Genomic DNA, 18,060 nt, shown 5'->3' with positions numbered 1-18,060 from the left:
TGGTTGGTTGGTTTGGGTTTGGTTTTTTGAGACAGGGTTTCCATGTCTAACCTTGGCTGTCCTGGACTCACTCTAGACAAGGCTGGCCACAACTCACAGAAATCCAAATGACCCCACCCTTATCTGGTGATGTTTACTGAGGAATACTTTACAGACAGATTAACCCTTCTTAAGAATATGGTGTTTTTACATCTTGGCAGATGCACAGTTGTTTAACCGGGACAGTTGAGAACTGGAACAGACTACAGAACACATCTCCATGCCCCTTTGTGGTCCCCTCCTCCCTGCCCCGAGTGCTGCCTCTCACTCCTCTGTCCTGCACCCCTTCCAGAACAGTAGGTGATAGGAGTCACATTAGGTGCCTCCCCGGCCTACTTCTGTGCCACCCAGTGCATTTTAGAGCTGGAGAACATAGTTTAGTGACTGAGCATTTGGGGAGCCCTAAGATCCAACCCCAGCACCGCAGAAGCTCCTGTGGTGTTTACAACCTACATCCCAGCAGGTAGGCTGCAAAGACAGGGAGATCAGGGGTTCAAGGCCATCTCAAGGATACAGTGAGTTTGAGGCCCGGGATACATAAGATAAAGTTGAATACATTTGAGAGTCACACATGCCTCTAGATGCTAATGGCATCCACTGTGCAGACCGTGCAGTCACCAGCTAAAGGCCTGGGTGATGGTTGGTGACCGTCTTGTGATTACAAGCACTCCTATGTAGGGTTTTGTGTGGACCCAGGTTTTTATTTCCTTGAGTGAATGGCTTGAGTTTCCTTCCATCATGTTGCCCGCTGCCGCCAGTCCCATGTCCACAACAAACTGAGAACGCATCCGGCCCGCCCATGCGTAGACTTCATACCTTCCATGGATACAACTCTACCCCGACACACAGCCACCAAGAACTCCACTTCGCTAATGCCTAGTGGCTGAGAAGCCCTGATTGTTCTAGCTAAGCTGCAAACCTGCTAGGCTAGCATGACAGGTGCCCAGGTGAGGAGGGGCTGGGAGCTTGCCAAGCAGAGCCATAGGTAATCTTATTAGCCCATATTGAGGTTACTTGGGGTTTACTTGGTGGCTTAGTTTTGAGCTGGAAGCATGTCAAAAGAAGTTATAGGTTCCTACTTAAACTGAGACTACAAACTCCCAGTATTCCTGCCTTTCTGGTCGTTAAGCATAACTGTTATTTTACTAAGAGACTGTTTTGAAAATAGAAAACAGGGCCAAGATACATGGTGATCTGGCCTTCAATCTCAACACTCAGAAGCCAGAGGCTGGCAGATCTCTGTAAATTCAAGACCATGCTGGTCTACATAGCAAATTTGAGGCCAATCAGGGTTAACATGGTGAGATTGTATCTCAAAAGTTAAAATAAAACTAAGAGGCTGGGTTTGAGGCTAGCCTAGTCTACAGAGCAAATTCCAGAACAACTTGGGCTACAAGGGACGCATTCTCAAAAAGAAGTCTGGACCGGGGATGTAACTCAGTAGTAAAAAGTCTGTGCTCGGGTGCTGCAAATCCCCATCACAACCCTTTAAAAGGAAGGAGGTCCCTGCTTCTGTCTGGGGCTGCGCTGGAACAGCTGTCAGTGAGTTTGCATGAGCTTGAGGAGGGACTAATGTCACATAAGGAAGAGCCTGGTAGGTACCAGAGTATTACTCGGCACTGGCAAGTGACCAGAAGGAGTGGCCTAGGTCTTTCTGGCAACTCTTGGCGGCCTAAGACTATTTCCAGTGCAGTTAATCCTAAACCTCTGAACCATATAACCTGTGTCCCTGCCCCAGGGACACTTACGGTTACCTATGTGGGAAAATGATTGTTTTAAAAATCCAGCTTGGAAAAAAGAGACTTAATTTGGGGGGCCGGGGGGAGGTTGCAGGGGACAGGGTGTTTAAGACATGGTTTCTCTGTGTAGCCCTGGCTGTCCTAGAACTCATTCTGTAGACCAGGCTGGCCTCAAATGCAGGGATCCACCTGCCTCTGCCTCCCGAGTGTTGAGATTAAAAGCGTGTGCCACCACTGCCCAGCTAAGACTTGGGTTTTGTTTTGTTTTTTTTGTTGTTTTGTTTTTTGTTTTTTTTTTTGTTATTATGTCTGCATCCATGGGAGGGTGCCACATGTATGGGTGCCTGTCGAGGCCAGAAAAAGGAATCCGATCCTGGAGCTGGGGTTACAAGCAGTTGTAAAATTGTACCTATGGGTGCTGAGAACTGTACATGTGTCCTCTGGAAGAACAGCAGGCACTCTTAATCACTGAGCCATCTCTCTAGTCTCCTACCCCAACCCTATTTATAAGACTGGTCTCATGTACCCCAGGCTAGCTTTGGAACTTATTATGTAGTAGAAGATGATATTGAACTGATCCTCTGGCCTCTACCTCCCAAATGCTAGGATCAGAGAGACATGCACTGTTGGAGCTGGCCCCTGCCTTTTTAGACAGGTACTGGCTAGAATTTGACGTCCTGTGACATGTGCTGTTGGATAGAGGGACAGTCACTTAACAGAAGTGATTTTCATACAATACAGTTTTTAATATCTCTTAATATGATTGTTGACAGCATAGTTAGAAATGGGTCTAGAGTACCCTTCACCATGGTCTCGGCCCTCCTGAGAGGTGACAGTAGAACCCTGAGGGTCCCTGCCACAGACACCTGGCTCAGCATCTGGACCATTCCTTGCTCCGAGAGACTCAGAATACTAAACAACACTGGGGCCATAGTTCATTGGGTATACCAGCATCTCTAATCTGGTCTTCCCCCTGAGAGAGTTAGAGCCACACAGCACAGGCCAGCAGCAGCTGAACCCTGTGGTGATCTGGGTACCACAGTCTGGTGCCACCAAAATCATTGCTTCCCCTGAGAGCGTGCCTGTCATTCCCAGAAGAAACCACAGCTTCCCACACATGCTAGCTCAGAAGGAGAGCCTGTCCCCCAGAATCTCCCTTGATCCAGAAGCATTCCCATAGTGCTTTGTAGCAGGGAATACAGAAGCTCTCAGAGGTCCTTGCCCTCCTCCACAGTGCAGTCCACAGGGACCGCTGTGGCCATCTGAGACCACGTCCCCAAGCCCACCAGGAGGTAGGGCCTGGTCCCCAAGTGGCAGACTCTTAACTGGTCACTTCTCTCTCACACAAGGACAGCACACTCACCTGGGGCTTTCTCAGACAAGCCACGGGCAGTGGCTCACCCAGCACTTTGTGAGTGGAGGATGCTGGGACATGCCAGCTGGAGTATGTGACAGAGTCTGGGAATGGGGCAGGTGTGGGACGCTCACTGGATTTTACTAAAGGAAAGTTTTCACCTCCTGCACCATCTGTGAGTTTCTATGTGGAGGTAACCCTCTGGGGAAATCCACTACTCTTAAAATAAATCATTGCTTCTCCCCCATTTGTAACGTGAAGCAAATGGGGACCAGCCAGTTAACCCTATCATTAAGGAAAAGACAGCATGACCCTTAGCGTTTTGGTTTTTCACCTTGTTTTTATGTATCAAGTGATGACTGGGATGCAGAACTTGGAGCTTAAAAGAGGCAGATGCTACTGAGGAGGAGGGAGGCCCTTGGTGTGGCCAGTCACCTATGGGAGAGCTGGACTCACACTTGGACAGAGCCCTAGACTGGCCAGTTCTGTGAGAGTGGGCATCCACTGGAGCCCACTGGAGTCACTCACAATTGAGGCAGCCATTTCACAAATGTTTGTAGCATGCCCTAAAGACCCTGAACTTCAAAGCCCACATCAAGGAGTGTCAGTAGGTGACCAGCTTTCTTGGGAAATTTAGACTTTCAGGTGGACAAAGGGGTAGCCACAGTCCCTGGAGTCCACTAGGTGTTGAGGGGAGAGGCCCCGGGCTGTCAGCCAGCCTCTGGGGCCTGGCCTGCGTCTGCACCTTCAGCCTCCACCTGATTGCTCTTGCCCAGCTTCTTAAAGCTCTCCAGAAAGGCCTTCCAGGTCTCTGGCACGCTCTTCTCCAGCAGCCAGCCCTCGCTCTCACACTCGGGGTCCTCCGGGTTGGACACACTCTCCAGCGCTGTGTGGAGGTAGCGGAGTCCGGCAGTGATGCTCACCTGGTAGGGAGAACAGAGACTTAGAACAGGCATGAGGCAGAGCTAGGAGGGCTGTTAGGACAGTGTGAGCGGCAGCAGCTCACTTCTCCCTGGATGTGGTGCTTGAACTGATTGTCCCATTGCGACCCATCTCACCCTGGCCTCCCTTCCAGCCCCTTTATGGTGTTTAGAACATTTGATGTTCTCTGCCTAGATCATTATGGCGCCTCGGTTGCCTGTGAATCCAGAGCCGACCGTAAGCGACCTGTACTGTGCCATACTCCCCTTCTTCCTGCCCTTCCCCCACCACACTGAATGCACCAGTCCTTCACTCCATGTCCCACCCTGTCATGGTGTATTTCTTTGTCCATAAGAATGGCAGCAGCTGGGGCTGGAGAGATGGCTCAGTGGTTAAGAGCACTGATTGCTCTTCCAAGGTCCTGAGTTCAAATCCCACATGATGACTCACAACCATCAGTAATGAGATCTGATGCCCTCTTCTGGTGTGTCTGAAGACAGCTACAGTGTATTTATATATAAAACGATAAATAAATCTTTAAAAAAAAAAAAAAAGAATGTCAGCAGCTTTACTGGACGGGGTCACAAGGTCACTTCCTGGGCTAGCTGGATGGCTTCATGGGTAGAGACTTGTTGCCAAGAATCAACTTTTGTTTGAGTTCCCCATAGTGGAAGGAAAAAGCTGACTCTTGCAAGTTGTGCTCTGCCCTCCACAAGTGTGCCATGGCCCTCATATGTCCAAACAAGTACACACACACACACACACACACACACGCACATAGAACCTTCTTAAAGCTTACTCCCAGGCCAGGCATGGTGGTGCATGCCCTTAATCCCATCACTCAGGAGGCAGAGGCAGGTAGATTTCTGTGAGTTTGAGGACAGCCTGGTCTATGTAGAGAGATCTTGTCTCAGAACAACAAAGGAGTCACTTCTGGGGCTGGAAGACAACGGCTCAGCAGTCCAGAGCACTTGCTCTTGTGGAAGACACAGGTTTGGTTCACAGTACCCACAGGGCAGCTCAGAACCATCGTCACTCGAGTTCCGTGGGATCTGACGCCCTCTCCTGACCTCCACTGGCACCAGATGAGCACATGATGCACATCCACACAGGCAGGCAAAATACACATAAGGTAAATCTAAAAAGGTGAAAAATTGTGGCCAGACAGTGGTGGCGCATGCCTCTGCCTCCCAGCACTTGGGAGGCAGAGGCAGGTGGATTTCTGAATTTGAGGCCAGCCTGGTCTACAGAGTGAGTTCCAGAACAGCCAGGGCTACACAGAGAAACCCTGTCTCGAAAAACCAAAAAAAAAAAAAATTTGTTTCCTCTTCTGCACACCCTGGGTGTGGGGTAATGAGTGGATGCTGGTCTCCAGCCATCTGCAGTGGAGTAGTGAATGGATGCTGGTCTCCAGCTGTGGGCATTTCTGCACTAGCGGCTGTGGTGGCAGACTCTGGGTCCTAAAGCATCTGGATTGGCCTACCAGCCTGCACATAAGTGGCTGTGAGGCTCAAAGAGGAGACAATTACTGCATCTTCTGGCTTGCAGATTTTCAGGTGGAAGCTGCCTCCTGTGGATAGCATGGGATCTTGTATGTGCAGAGCACACCTTACGCGCACCTCACAGGCCAGGTAGAGCTGTCAGCTGTTTGGTACCATTTTTTTTTCCCTTTTCCACTCACTACTTACCTCTGTGCAAGCTCAAGCTTCCTGTGCAGCTCCATGCTGTTTCCTAAGAATGGGACTGTCCCCCTCCTCCCATACATAGGATATCCTCCACACCCCAGCCCCAGAGCACACGGGGTGGTGACCAGACCTCACCAAACATCTAACAGTGGGTGCACGGGGGTGTGTTTAACTGTAGGCGTGTCTAATGATAGTGACTGGCCAGTTTTAGGTATTATTATTGCCTGTTGAAAGTTTCCTAACATGGTTTACAATGGGAAAAGCTATCTTCCCCCTGAGGGAGACCTGCCACACCGTGGACTCTGAACTTGGTAGCGGTCTGCCCTTTTGTCCACGCTTGATCATCTCCTGACTGGATTGTGACACACAAGAGGTCAAGGCTAAAGTTACATCGCTGCCCGAAGCTCCAGCAGCCTACTGCCTGTGACAGCTGTGCTCCCTAGAAGTTGAGGGTGTTCAGACTCTGTTCCCCATGAACTGGTCCCTGTGAGCTGGGTTCCAGCAGCCCTGAGCTGGAAGGCGACTGGGTGGGTGCTCCACTGCAGCCTTCTAGGACAGGCGTCTTGATCTTGTCATGGATCTTAGGTTAGTGACTGTCAACCCGGTAGTTAGCTGCTCCCCTCATGACACTCATCCCCAACACTGCCTCAGGGTGTCATCAAGCCAAGAAATGGCCATGATGTGCTGCCTTTGCGTTGACATCAAAAGCTTTCGGATGTGGTCCAGCCACCCTGTTATTTCCCATGGTGGCTTAGAAGGGGTGTGTAGATGTACCTTGTCCTTGTCCATGTAGAAGAGAGATCCAAGAAATCTTCTCTAATAGAAAGAAACCTCCTCGGGTAATGTTTCTGTCTTGCTACCTTTTGGTTTGGGAATGTGGTTTTCTCACGCATGCAGCATAAATTCACACCCCCTAGTAGTTTGTGGCCTGTTCAGCACCTAGAACAGCTCCCAGCACCAGGGTTAGCATTTCCTTCCTTCAAGGATTATTTGGACAAGGGAAAGTTATAGATATGGGAGGGGAGGGGCACAGGGGGGGAGGACTGAGCTTCAAGAAACTACAGAAAAGGGAACTGAGCCTTACAGATGACATAAGGTTAGACCAGTGTGTAAACACCAACTAGACTCTTCAAAAGTACAAATCCATACAGACACTGCACGGAGACTCCCAGTAGTCCCTATGTGAAGTGAAAAGCTAAGCCTAAGAGGCTGTGCTGTTGCCCTTCTATCCATCTGTCCATCTGTCCATGCACAATAGGTGTCCAGAATAGGTACAAACACAGGTTCAGTGACACGTGGGTCACTGGGCGTGGGCCACGGTGGACCGCCATGGGTCACCGGACATGGGCCACCGTGGGCTGCGGTGCTGAGTATTACTCTTTAGTTCTTGGGATCCGGAGGGGATGAATTAAATGTTTTAGAACTAGGTTGAGGTGGTGGATACATGCTACTGTATGTAACGGTTTAATTTTGCACATGCCTTTAATCTCAGCACTCAGGAGGTGAGGGCAGGCAGATCTTTGTAAGTCTGAGGCCAGCCTGGTCTACATGGAGAGTTTCAGGATAGCCAGGTCTATATATAGAAAGACCCTATCTCAAAAAGAAGAAAAGGAAAAAAAGAAAAAAGAAAAATTCGGGAGCTGGAGAGGTGGCTCAGTGATTAAGAGCACTGAGTGCTCTTCCATAGGTCCTGAGTTCAAATCCTAGCAACCACATGGTGGCTCACAACCATCTGTAATGAGATCTGATGCCCTCTTCTGGTGTGTCTGAAGACAGCTACAGTGTACTTACATATAACAATAAATAAATCTTTAAAAAGAAAAAAGAAAAGTTCAATTTTATGTTGATTTTTACCTAAGTATTTTTTGTAAGTAATGACACCAGGCATGATGGCACATCTGTGATCCCAGTTTTTGGGGGGATACTAAAAAAAGATCATGAATTCAAGGGCAGTGTGGAGAACATAATTAGGGTATGTCTCAACCACCGAAAGATTCCAGGCATGGTAGTGGACACCTGCTTCCTGGTACTTGGAAAGATAAGGAATTCAGGGCTGTTCTTGGCTACATATAAAGTTCAAAGCTAGCCTAGATTACATGAGACCCTGTAGGTTTGTTCACCAGGTCTGGCTTCACCATGTTAAACCCAAGTCTGGCAGGCTCCCTTTCCCTGTCCTCTGTGGGCCTACCTCAAAGAGCCAGACGAAAAGTGTGACAACGCCCATGGAGTTCATGAGGCTGCTGTAGTAATTCAGCAGGGCGGCCCTGCAGCCCCGAAGCCAGAGGTTGAGCTCCTCGGTCTGGTGGTCATAGCTGTAGTGCGCAGAGTTGTTGGTGAGCTGGTACTGGATACAGGGCCTTGGTGAGCTGGGGTTGCAGCAGCTGAAAGGGACGCCATCCACCAGGTACCGCCCATCCACATTGCTCTTGATGCGACTGGAAGAGAAATGGGCTGGTTCAGGCTCCGGGGACATCTCACCAAGCAGCAGGTCCTCCCATGCCCTGAGAACCTGGAATTTTCATTCATGCACAACCCATGAACACCCACCACATGCCAGCCGCTGTACTAGGAACTACGACTAGAACAGCGAACCTATCCCAGCCTTCCTGGAGTGGACGTTCTAGAAGGTAGAGGCAGGATTTAAACCCTCGTCCCTTCACCAACCATCTCTCCCCCTCATAGATCACACATGACCAAGGCCTGCTCTGCCTCAGGGCCTGTGCAGAGGCAGGGCATGGGGGCTGGGGACTGGCACAGGCCTCACCTCTGGAAATACCCTAACAGCAGAATCTGCTCACTCACTTTGAAAGGCACGGCTCTATCCTCTGCTCTCTAAGCTGCCAGGCATAAGCTCCCAGCCACTCCGCATGTCTGTATTAATTCATGTGTCTTTAGGGTCTGCTGTGCCCTCACAGTGATCCACAATCCCAGAGAAAGCTCTACAGTGAAAGATCCTTCCTGCCCCATGAACTGTACATGCTGCCTGACTAGGGTTTGGCAAAAATTCTTCCAGCAGCACACTGGCATGGTGGAGCACCCTGTATTCCCAGCTCTTGGGAGGTGAAGGCAGCAGGGTCAGTTTAAGGTTAACCTCGGCTACACCATGCATTCAGGGCCAGCTCAGATTACAAAAGGCTGTCTCCAGAGATAAATACAGAAACAAAGGCTAAAGAGATAGCCTTCTTAGTAAAGAGCTAGGCCGTGCAAGCACAAGGACCTGAATTCAGTCTGCTGATGTGGCGGCTTGGGCTTTAGGGACTCAGGCAGATGGATTCCTGGAACTCATTGGCTAGCTCCAATGAGTAGCCTCATTGACAAGTTCCAGGCCAATGAGAGACAATGTCTCAAGAAGAGAAAGATGAGGAGGAGAAGGAAGAGGAGGAGGAGGAGGAAGAGGAGAACAACACCTGAGGTCACGAGGTTATCCTCAGTGCTCCACACACACCCATGCATTCTCGTGCATGAATGCCCACACACCCTCATACTCATACATAAAATAAAGTCTTTGCCAGGTGGTGGCAGCGCACGCCTTTAATCCCAGCACTTGGGAGGCAGAAGCAGGTAGATTTCTGAGTTCGAGGCCAGCCTGGTCTACAGAGTGAGTTCCAGGACAGCCAGGACTATACAGAGAAACCCTGTCTCAAAAAAATAAAATAAAATAAAAAAGTCTTCAAACCCTCATGTGAAAGAGCTCACATTGGGCTGGTGAGATGGCTCAGTGGGTAATGGGGCTTGCTGAGCTTGGTGAACCGAATCTGATCACCAAGACCACGTGGGAGAGAAAACTTTTCCACAAGTTGTCTTCTGACCTTCACACTGCAGAATATGCACACCCATAGACACACACCACAGGCACACATACCGATGATGATGATGATAAGAGTTCATTGTTTTTAAAAACAGAAAAGCCCACACCATTGCCTTACATGCTGGCCTTAAACCTTAGAGATCTTTCCTCATGCATCAATGGAGAGCGTCCTGGATTTTTTTTTTATCTTTTTTATTTCAGTGAGCTGCATCTGTGGCAGCTTGCTGTTGGGGTGGCCTGTACAGCCCATAGGTTTGCTCAGGTGGAATATAGATGGTAAATCTATATAAGTGCCTGTGTCTGTGGGTGACCCCTTCAGAGGCTGTACTGGGTATCCAGCCAGCCATGGGAGAGACAACCTGGACCACACCAGTCTGTCCAAGCTCTGATCTCTGTAGACCAAGCAGATGAATAGTACCTCAGAGTTTTGTGAGATTCTCATCATCATTATCATCATCGCCGTCATCATCATCATCATTGTTGTTGTTATCATTATTAAGGGAATCAGTTTCATCAGTTTCTTACTTTCCATGGTAAGTTTTTCTTACATCTGTTACTGTGTGCACACACCTGTATCATGACCATGCAGAGGTCAGAGGACAACTTGTGGCGACAACTCCCTCCCGCCCCTCCCCCAACTAAGCCATCTCACCTGCCCCCTCTGACTTACCTGAATTTACACTTCTCTTTCCAAGAAGATCCCTTGCCCTAGGGTCCGCCTGTGGGCCTTTTCTACAAGCTGCCAGCTCGGCTGCCTTCCACCCATAGAGATTAGTTAAGTCTCTAGGTAGGCTGCACATGGTGGCGTGGGTTGTGCCATATGTCCACATGTCCTTCAGTCCTGACATTATTCATGGGCAGGGTGCACTACCTAACAAATAGGTGACACTAGGTGGCACAGGCGTGGGACAGGTAAGAGAGAACTGACCGCTGGCTTTGACTCCTGCTCTGTACAGACCAGCTTTTGCCCTTCAGACAAATTTCTTAATCCTGGCCTGCCTCGGCTTCCTTATGCCATGACGATTATGTGAAGAGACAGGGGAAAAAATGCTTGAAGGGGGCATGGCACACACCAAATACAAAGTAAGGGCGAGCGCATGTGCAAAGGGTGCCTAGCAGGGCAATGGTCAAGGAAGAGACACCCCAATTACTGGGGAGCCCACATCAGGTTGTGAAATGACTTCACAGGGATGGATCACTCGTAAGCTAGTAGCTGTTGTTCTTGGTCTTTGAGGGTAGCTGCAGGGCAAGATTCTCTCCAAGGCAGGAGTGTGCAGGCTCACTGCCCCGTGGGAGGGAGGCAGGGGCTACAGAAGCCTTGGCTGCTGACGAGCCATCTCCCTGATGATGCCTTTGTACACAGGGCGGCATAAGCCAGATCTTGCTTCTGCCAAGCTCCTGGGGCTTGAGTTCAGTGCATGGCCCATCCAGTACTAGGCCAGTCCTGGTGACGGTAGGACAGGGCAGGAAGGCAGCCGGGAGGGGTGTTGGCAGGGCCCTCAAGTGCCCTTAAGATGAGGTGATGCCTGCACACCTGCCTCTCAAGTCTACCCCAAGGAAATGGGGGTCAGATGGGTAGTCATGAGGCTGAGGCCGGCAAAGGCTCCCATCTCTTCACCCCTCCCCTCTTGAAGGCCCGTGGCCCTGAGCACACTGAGCAGAATTTAGTCTCTAAGATGTTTCCTCCCTCCAAGCACCCAAGACCCTCAACTGGCTTTACTCAAAGCCAAGGCCCCCACACTCAGGCGCTGTTCTTGCAGGCTGTCCCTGGAGCTTGCACATCTATTCCCCTGAAGCCGTTTCTAGTATTCCCAGGCACAGGTGTGTGTTTGATAGAGAACAGACTGCAGTGCCACTTGTCCCCTGATGCTGGTCCTTTCTGGACATGTGTGGGGTGGCTGTGAGCACATCACCTCACAGGCTCGTGGGTAATACAAGTAACACATTTGACTAAGCTTTCAGAAAACCCTGCCCCCTTCCCACGTAAAGCCCTCTGAAGAGGATCTTGGAGAACCACCAGGCGATTCTGTAGAGAAGGCAGTGGGACCCTGGCAAAGACAGTCTCATCTAAAACCACACGGGTAGTTGAAGGCCAGCCCCAGCAGTTACCCACTGACTTCCTCTCTCCTACATGGGCCTTTAACTCCCTTGGTCACTGAGGATGACCTTGAACTTCTGATCCTAAGTGCTAAGATCACAGGCATGTGCCACCACACCCAGTTTACACTGGAGCCAGGGATGGAGCTCAAGGCTACCGTCAACCACCCCAAGCCCACTTCTCGGGGGCTGCTACCTGGAGACAGTTAAGTAAGAAAGAGCCATGATCATCTCTGCTCATCCCGTACCTCAGGAACCACTGCCTGGCACCATCCGAGTCCCTACACCCAACGCACGAGCCCCCTGCACGCCTGCCTCACACATGCTACAAGTGTGCCTGAAGTAGCAATCACGGGGCTGAGGCTCCTGAGTGTCCCCAACCCCCCACCTCTCCTTCCTAACCTGCTGGTCTCCACAGGACATGATCATGTCTCCCTCAGACCTGGGCTGTCTGAAAACAGATTTAATTCCTTATCTGGCTGGCTCCTCATTACCTGAAGTGAAAAAAATAAGCTAAACAGAAGGGAGGGGAGAGGGCAGAATGTTAACTCCTTGCTGTATACCCCACTCTCTAGACAGCATCCAGGATCAGCTCTCCACAACCGTTTCTTAGAGTCTCACTCTTTAGATGGGTTACCAAAGGTCAGAGGTCAAGGGAATGACCCCAGTTCCCCAGCCGTCCCTCTGCTCCTTCAGTAGGATTAAGTCACAGGATGCCTGAATCCCACCGCACTCACTCTCTTTCCCTACTGATAGACCAAGTCACCCACTAAAGTCCGTGTTTCTCCAGAACAGTCTGCAGGCTGCCTTGAAAATGTTGGACTGCCCTGGCCGTGGGGTAGCCTAGAACGCAGGCTCAAGACCTAATGCCACACCCCCCACACGCCCACACTCCCACCCCCAAGCAGAGTACCTTTATAGCCTGGGAACTACTCTGATATAAATAGCCAGCTCACCCCTAAGGAGCTCTGCACCGACCTGGCTTTGTCTTAGGAAGTGAGTGGGGCCCTAATCTGCCAGAGGAAAGGAGGGCAGGCCCTAAGTAAACAAGCAAGGTGACACAGGGATAGGGGGCAGAGCTGTGTGCCCAGGGAAGTCCCACCTGGAACTCGGCCCTTCCACCCCTGTGCTAAATTGGGGTCCTTCTTTGGGACCCAACACCCCAATCTGATGAAAGAGTCTTGGTCCTAAAATGAGATAAAAGAAGCTCTGGCTGGGAACAGATTCGTGTTCCTGAGGACTGAGGTCATTCCCAGCCTTGGCTCCTCCCTCTGCAGACGTCCAGCAGGGACAACACAGTACTTCTCTTCTTCCAGGCCCTTCCAGGACACCCAGCTGAGGAGGGATGCAAAGGCACAGTTACAGCCTTCAGGACAGCTAGCAGAACTGGGGCTGCGGAGGGAAGGTTAAGAGCGGCAGCTCTGGTTTGGTTGGGGCACCTAAGAGCGGCAGCTCTGGTTTGGTGGGGCACCTAAGAGCGGCAGCTCTGGTTTGGTGGGGCACCTAAGAGCGGCAGCTCTGGTTTGGTGGGGCACCTCTTTGCTATATAAGGTACTGACATCAAGCACCAACACTCAAGTTATCCTCCAACTTCTACAAACTGTGGCACATGCACCTCTCCATACCTCCACTAAATACAGACAGACAGACAGACATGCATACATGCATACATGCATACATACATACATACATACATACATGTTATTTTAAATTTCTTTTTAAAGCTTTTTGTGGCTAGTCACATGCACCCCCCCTTTTCTGACCTCGTCCCTGCCATCAGAATCTTACCCTAAGGCTGACGAGAATCCAGAAAATAAATGCAGACTACTTCTCAGGGCCTGAGGTCTCAAAATACAAATAAACAAACTTTACAAAAGTCAGGATTTCCTCTTCCTTTTTTATTGTTTTTGTTCATTAGTTTGTATGTTTGGTTTTGGTTTTGTTTGTTTGTTTTAAGACAGAATTTTTCTCTGTAGCCCTGGCTGTCCTGGAACTTGCTCTATAGACCCAATTGACCTTGAACTCAGAGACCTGCCTGCTTGTTCTATTTTCATGCCTCTTACTGTGATCAATCATATATTCAGTGTGCACAGTAGCGAAATTTTCCCCCAGGACAATGGGATTAAGATAATTGTGACCCAGCAAGATGATATGGAACACAGAGGTAAAATTTTAAAGTATTTTTTTTTAAAACATACTATTTATTTTGGTGGGGCCCAAGCATGCCTCAGCGTTTGAGAGGAAGTCAGGGGACACTTGCTAGAGTGAGCTCTCTTACTGTGTGGCATCGAAGTCGCACTGTCAGACTCGGCAGCAAGAACCTTCCTTCACCCACCGAGCTACCTTGCCAGTCCCACTGAAGTAGTTCTGACTGAGTTAAATGTCCACTTGGAAATTTGGGTCCCCTGGTCTTGGGAGCAGAGTGACCTGGGTCATTTCTCTACTCTCAAAGCAAAAGGAACTTTTGAGTTACAAAGAAACTTTTATATTGTTCTTCAAAGACTGGCTCTAAGGGAAAGACATGGCCCCAACAGAGGGAGCTGAAAGGATAGCTCCTGCCTCCGCCAGGAAAGGAAGAAGAGGGGGAAGAAAGGGAAGGGGGAGAGGGAGAGGGAGGAAAGGAGAGGGAAGAGGGAAGGACGGAGGGAGAAGAAAGAGGGAGGGGGAAGGGAAGATAGCAGTGACTAGACTCCATTTATTTGAGAGAGAACTTAAAACTGGGAGGGAGTAAGGGTGAGGTGGGGGCTTAGAAGGGCATTGGTGGAAGTGATCAAAACACATTAGATGGGGCTAGGGAGATGCCTCAGTGGGTAAGAGCACCGTCTGCTCTTCCAGAGGTCCTGAGTTCAAATCCCAGCAACCACATGGTAGCTCACAACCACCCATAATGAGATCTGACGCCCTTTCTGGTGCGTCTGAAGACAGCTACAGTGCACTTATTTATAATAAAAAATAAATCTTTGGGCCTGAGCGAGCAAGGCGACCGGAGCGAGCAGGGTCTACCAGAGTGAGCAGAGGTCCTAAAAGTCAATTCCCAACAACCAGATGAAGGCTCACAACTATCTGTACAGCTACAGTGTGTACTCATATACATGAAATAAATAAATAAATCTTTAAAAAAGAAACCACATTAGACACCTGTGAAACTCAGTCAATTTGAAAAGGAAAAAAAAAGAGAAGAGACTCCATCTGGAGTCCACATTAGAAAAAGAAACGAGAAAATTGCCAGAGATGAATGAAAGCCTCTTTCACCTGGGTTTAGCCCTCTCTTATGCCCAAGAGTTCTACTTGTCCCCTGGCTTCATTTCCTCCTAGGTGGCTTATGCAGATCCCGCCCTCCTGCCCTGTCCCCCAAGACTTGTCATCCGAAGGGCAGAGCTAGCCACAATCCTCTCCTTGCCTGGGGATTTGTGGCTGTAATCTCCTTCCACAGAGAAGATGACAGCCAAGCAGTGACCTTCACTGGGCTCCCCTCCACCCGGGGAGCAAAGACTTATCTGAGCTAGATGCCAGCCACCCAGGAACCCCTGGGTTTCGAGCGCTTGCTGCTGAGGTGCCTGCCAGTTCAAGACCCTAAGGGATATGCCAGTTACTCAAAGGAAGGAGGAAAAAAAAAAAAAACCTGGCTGGATCACTCCCCTGGGATGTCAGCCAGGGTGTGTCACAGAGCATGCCCCTCCCTAGAGAGCATCCTCGGGAGAAGAGCCACCGTAGAAGAGCCACCGGAGCTAAGGGCAAAGCTCTCCTCCCTACCACAGGACTTCATCTTCACACATACCAAGCGTACCTTGGGAAAACTTAGCTGTGCTGTGCCAGCACCTATTCTATGTGGAGAATAGGGCTTGCTATGCTGCACATGCCCGCCTGAGAGGAAGTGCTAGGACCACCATGCCAAGAAAGACCGGACTCCCTGCAGCCATCCGCTGCCCTCTGCACACACTGTATACAGGCACACAGATAACAACGCATGGGACATGGTGGCACATGCCTTTAATCCCAGCACTTGAAAGGCAGAAATAGAAGGATCCTTCTGAATTCAAGACTAGTCTAGTCTACATAAGGAGTTCCAGGTGGCCAAACTACATACGACCCTGAATAAAAAAAAAAAAAAAAAAAAAAAAAAAAAAAAAAAAAAAAAAAAAAAAAAAAAAGGAAGAAAGAGAAAGACCAGAACAAACAAGCAGGCATTTAACCAGCACCTGCTGTATACCAGGCATAGACAGACCAGGAAAAGTACTCTAGGATCACACGTTCCAGTATCTTTCCTTGAAATATTGGTAGAGAGACAGTGACCAGTCACATGTTAGATGACAACAAAGCCAGAAAGAAGCCCACCCAGAACTGTCTGCCCTCCCACCCCGAATAATCGGAAGATAGTTCACCATATCCAAGGACAGACTCCTGTAGGCACCTTTGGCCTTGTCAAAAGCTTGGGAAACTGAGGTGCAAACCAAGAAACGTCGGTTCTATGACAGGTGCCACCTCGGATAGAAGATAAGCTCTGAAGACCCCCTTCTCACTGTAGGAAGGGGCCCATGTTCTGGCTCTCCTCCTGGTGATTCCCATCTATCTAGGCATATTTACTTCACTCCACACCTTTCCCACCTCAGCCGGATATAAAGCTGGAGCAGAAGGCGGCCAGACACCAGGCTGCTGGCAATGTTATGTGGTCCAGCATAATCCCTCCTTACCCAAATATCCGTTCTATACCCGATAGAGGCGAAGGGACTGGGCAAGCTGGGGAATGGAAGACCTGGTGGGAGTGGCGGCTACTCACTCTTTGACCTCCTTAGAAGAGAAGTCCAGGTAGCGATTGCTGATCCACTGAATCTCGAACCAGTCCCGGAAGCCGTTGTTCCCACAACACTTGAATTCAATCTGGAGCATGTCGATGGTCTTTTTCATGAAGCACCGGCCTGGGGTGTCCGTGTCCCGATAATACTTCATCCCATTCTTGAGTCCATAAGCCAGGGTGCTCTCCAGCGAGCCCCGCAGCAGAAAGCAGCAGAGAGCCACGAGGAAGAGGATGACATTAAAGAAGACACAGACAGCCAGGTACGGCTTCAGCCAGGGCTTCCACTTGGCGTACTTGGCGGGGTCCAGGGCGTCATAGCAGATCTTCCCAGCTAGAGAGTTAAAGACACAGGATAGGACCCCCACCCCTATCAGGGAGTTGGGCACAAAGTGGCTCTCGGAATTATTCATCACTTCGCTCCTCTTGCGGAGTTCAATCTTCAGGAACAGCCCCAGGCTGAAGAGGACGATACCGGCCAACACGGACAGCCAGTTCATAAGCCAGAGCCCCTGGGCCAACTTGACTCGCTTCTTCTGGTCAAACTTGACTTTGAGCAGCGCCATGCTTACCAAGTGGGTTCCGCAGCCTCCCGCAGTTCAGTTTCCACTCCTAACCTGAATGAGCTCAGGGGCTGGACCGCTCAGGGTCTTGGGAAGAGCACCATGGGCCCAAGCTGCAGGGAGCTGCCCATTTTGGGGCCTCCCTAGCCTGGGATCCCCGTTAACTCAGTATCGGTAGCCGGAGCCAATCTAGGCCGCCGAGTCTTCAGAGTCCTTCCCAGCCAAGGAGGGACAGTCCAAACACTGCGGATTAAAAGTGGGATCCACAACGCAGTCGCTAATCTCTTTAGCTGGGGTCATCCCATTAGACAAAGCTATGCCAATGCAAAACATGGCCGGGAGGAGCCTCCGTGCGTATGCATGCTGGACCCAGCTCAGCTCAAAAATCCAGAGCCTAAAGGACGGAGGCTGCCTAGAACAGGCTGGGTAGTTCCTGCAAGCCACAGTGAGGTGCTCTAGGGTCTGCGAGTCTGAGACATGAGAGGTTAAACCTTCAGGGATTGGAGAGATGGCTCCGTGATTAAGGACACTAACCGCTCTTGCAGAGAGCTCAGGTTTGATTCCCAGCACCCACACGGTGGCCCACCACCCATCTGTAACTCAGTTCCAGGGAATCTGATGCCCGATTCTGGCTTCCATGAGCCCCAGACACATAAGTGATGCACAGACATACACAGAGGCAAAATAACCACTCACATGTGTTAAGACAACAAAGACAGCAGTGGCACACACTGTCAACCCCAGCACTTGGGAGGCAGAGGCAGGCAGATCTTTGAGTTCGAGGCCAGCCTGGTCTACAAAGGAGTTCCAGGACAGCCAGGGCTACACAGTGAAACTCTGTCTCAGATTAAAGATCACAAACAAATAATTCTAGATTCCACCCTTATTTTGGTGGTTGGGTGTTTTGTGATTTTGGTTTTTGTTTGTTTGTTTGGTTTTGGTTTTTCAAGACAGGGTTTCTCTGTGTAGACCTGGCTATCCTGGAACTCACTCTGTAGACTAGGCTGACCTTGAACTCAGAAATCCACCTGTTTCTGCCTCCTAAGTGCTGAGATTAAAGTG

At 50.0% G+C, this 18,060-nt stretch overlaps 1 protein-coding gene across 1 annotated transcript; it reads right to left on the bottom strand.

Annotated features, from left to right (window-relative positions):
• Positions 1 to 2,500: 2,500 nt before the first annotated feature.
• Prph2 (peripherin 2) lies at positions 2,501 to 17,240 on the bottom strand. The gene is made up of 3 exons (XM_031347812.1): positions 16,421 to 17,240; positions 7,927 to 8,173; positions 2,501 to 4,055 (listed from the first exon to the last, which is right to left on the bottom strand). Exons 1-3 carry the CDS (start codon positions 16,999 to 17,001, stop codon positions 3,843 to 3,845), a joined length of 1,041 nt encoding a protein of 346 aa, XP_031203672.1. The 5' UTR covers positions 17,002 to 17,240; the 3' UTR covers positions 2,501 to 3,842.
• Between the last annotated feature and the right edge of the window lie 820 nt (positions 17,241 to 18,060).

The sequence above is a fragment of the Mastomys coucha genome, unplaced genomic scaffold (assembly GCF_008632895.1).
Source record: "Mastomys coucha isolate ucsf_1 unplaced genomic scaffold, UCSF_Mcou_1 pScaffold3, whole genome shotgun sequence".
Taxonomy (NCBI): domain Eukaryota; kingdom Metazoa; phylum Chordata; class Mammalia; order Rodentia; family Muridae; genus Mastomys; species Mastomys coucha.
This window is presented reverse-complemented; position numbering and strand designations above follow the sequence as displayed.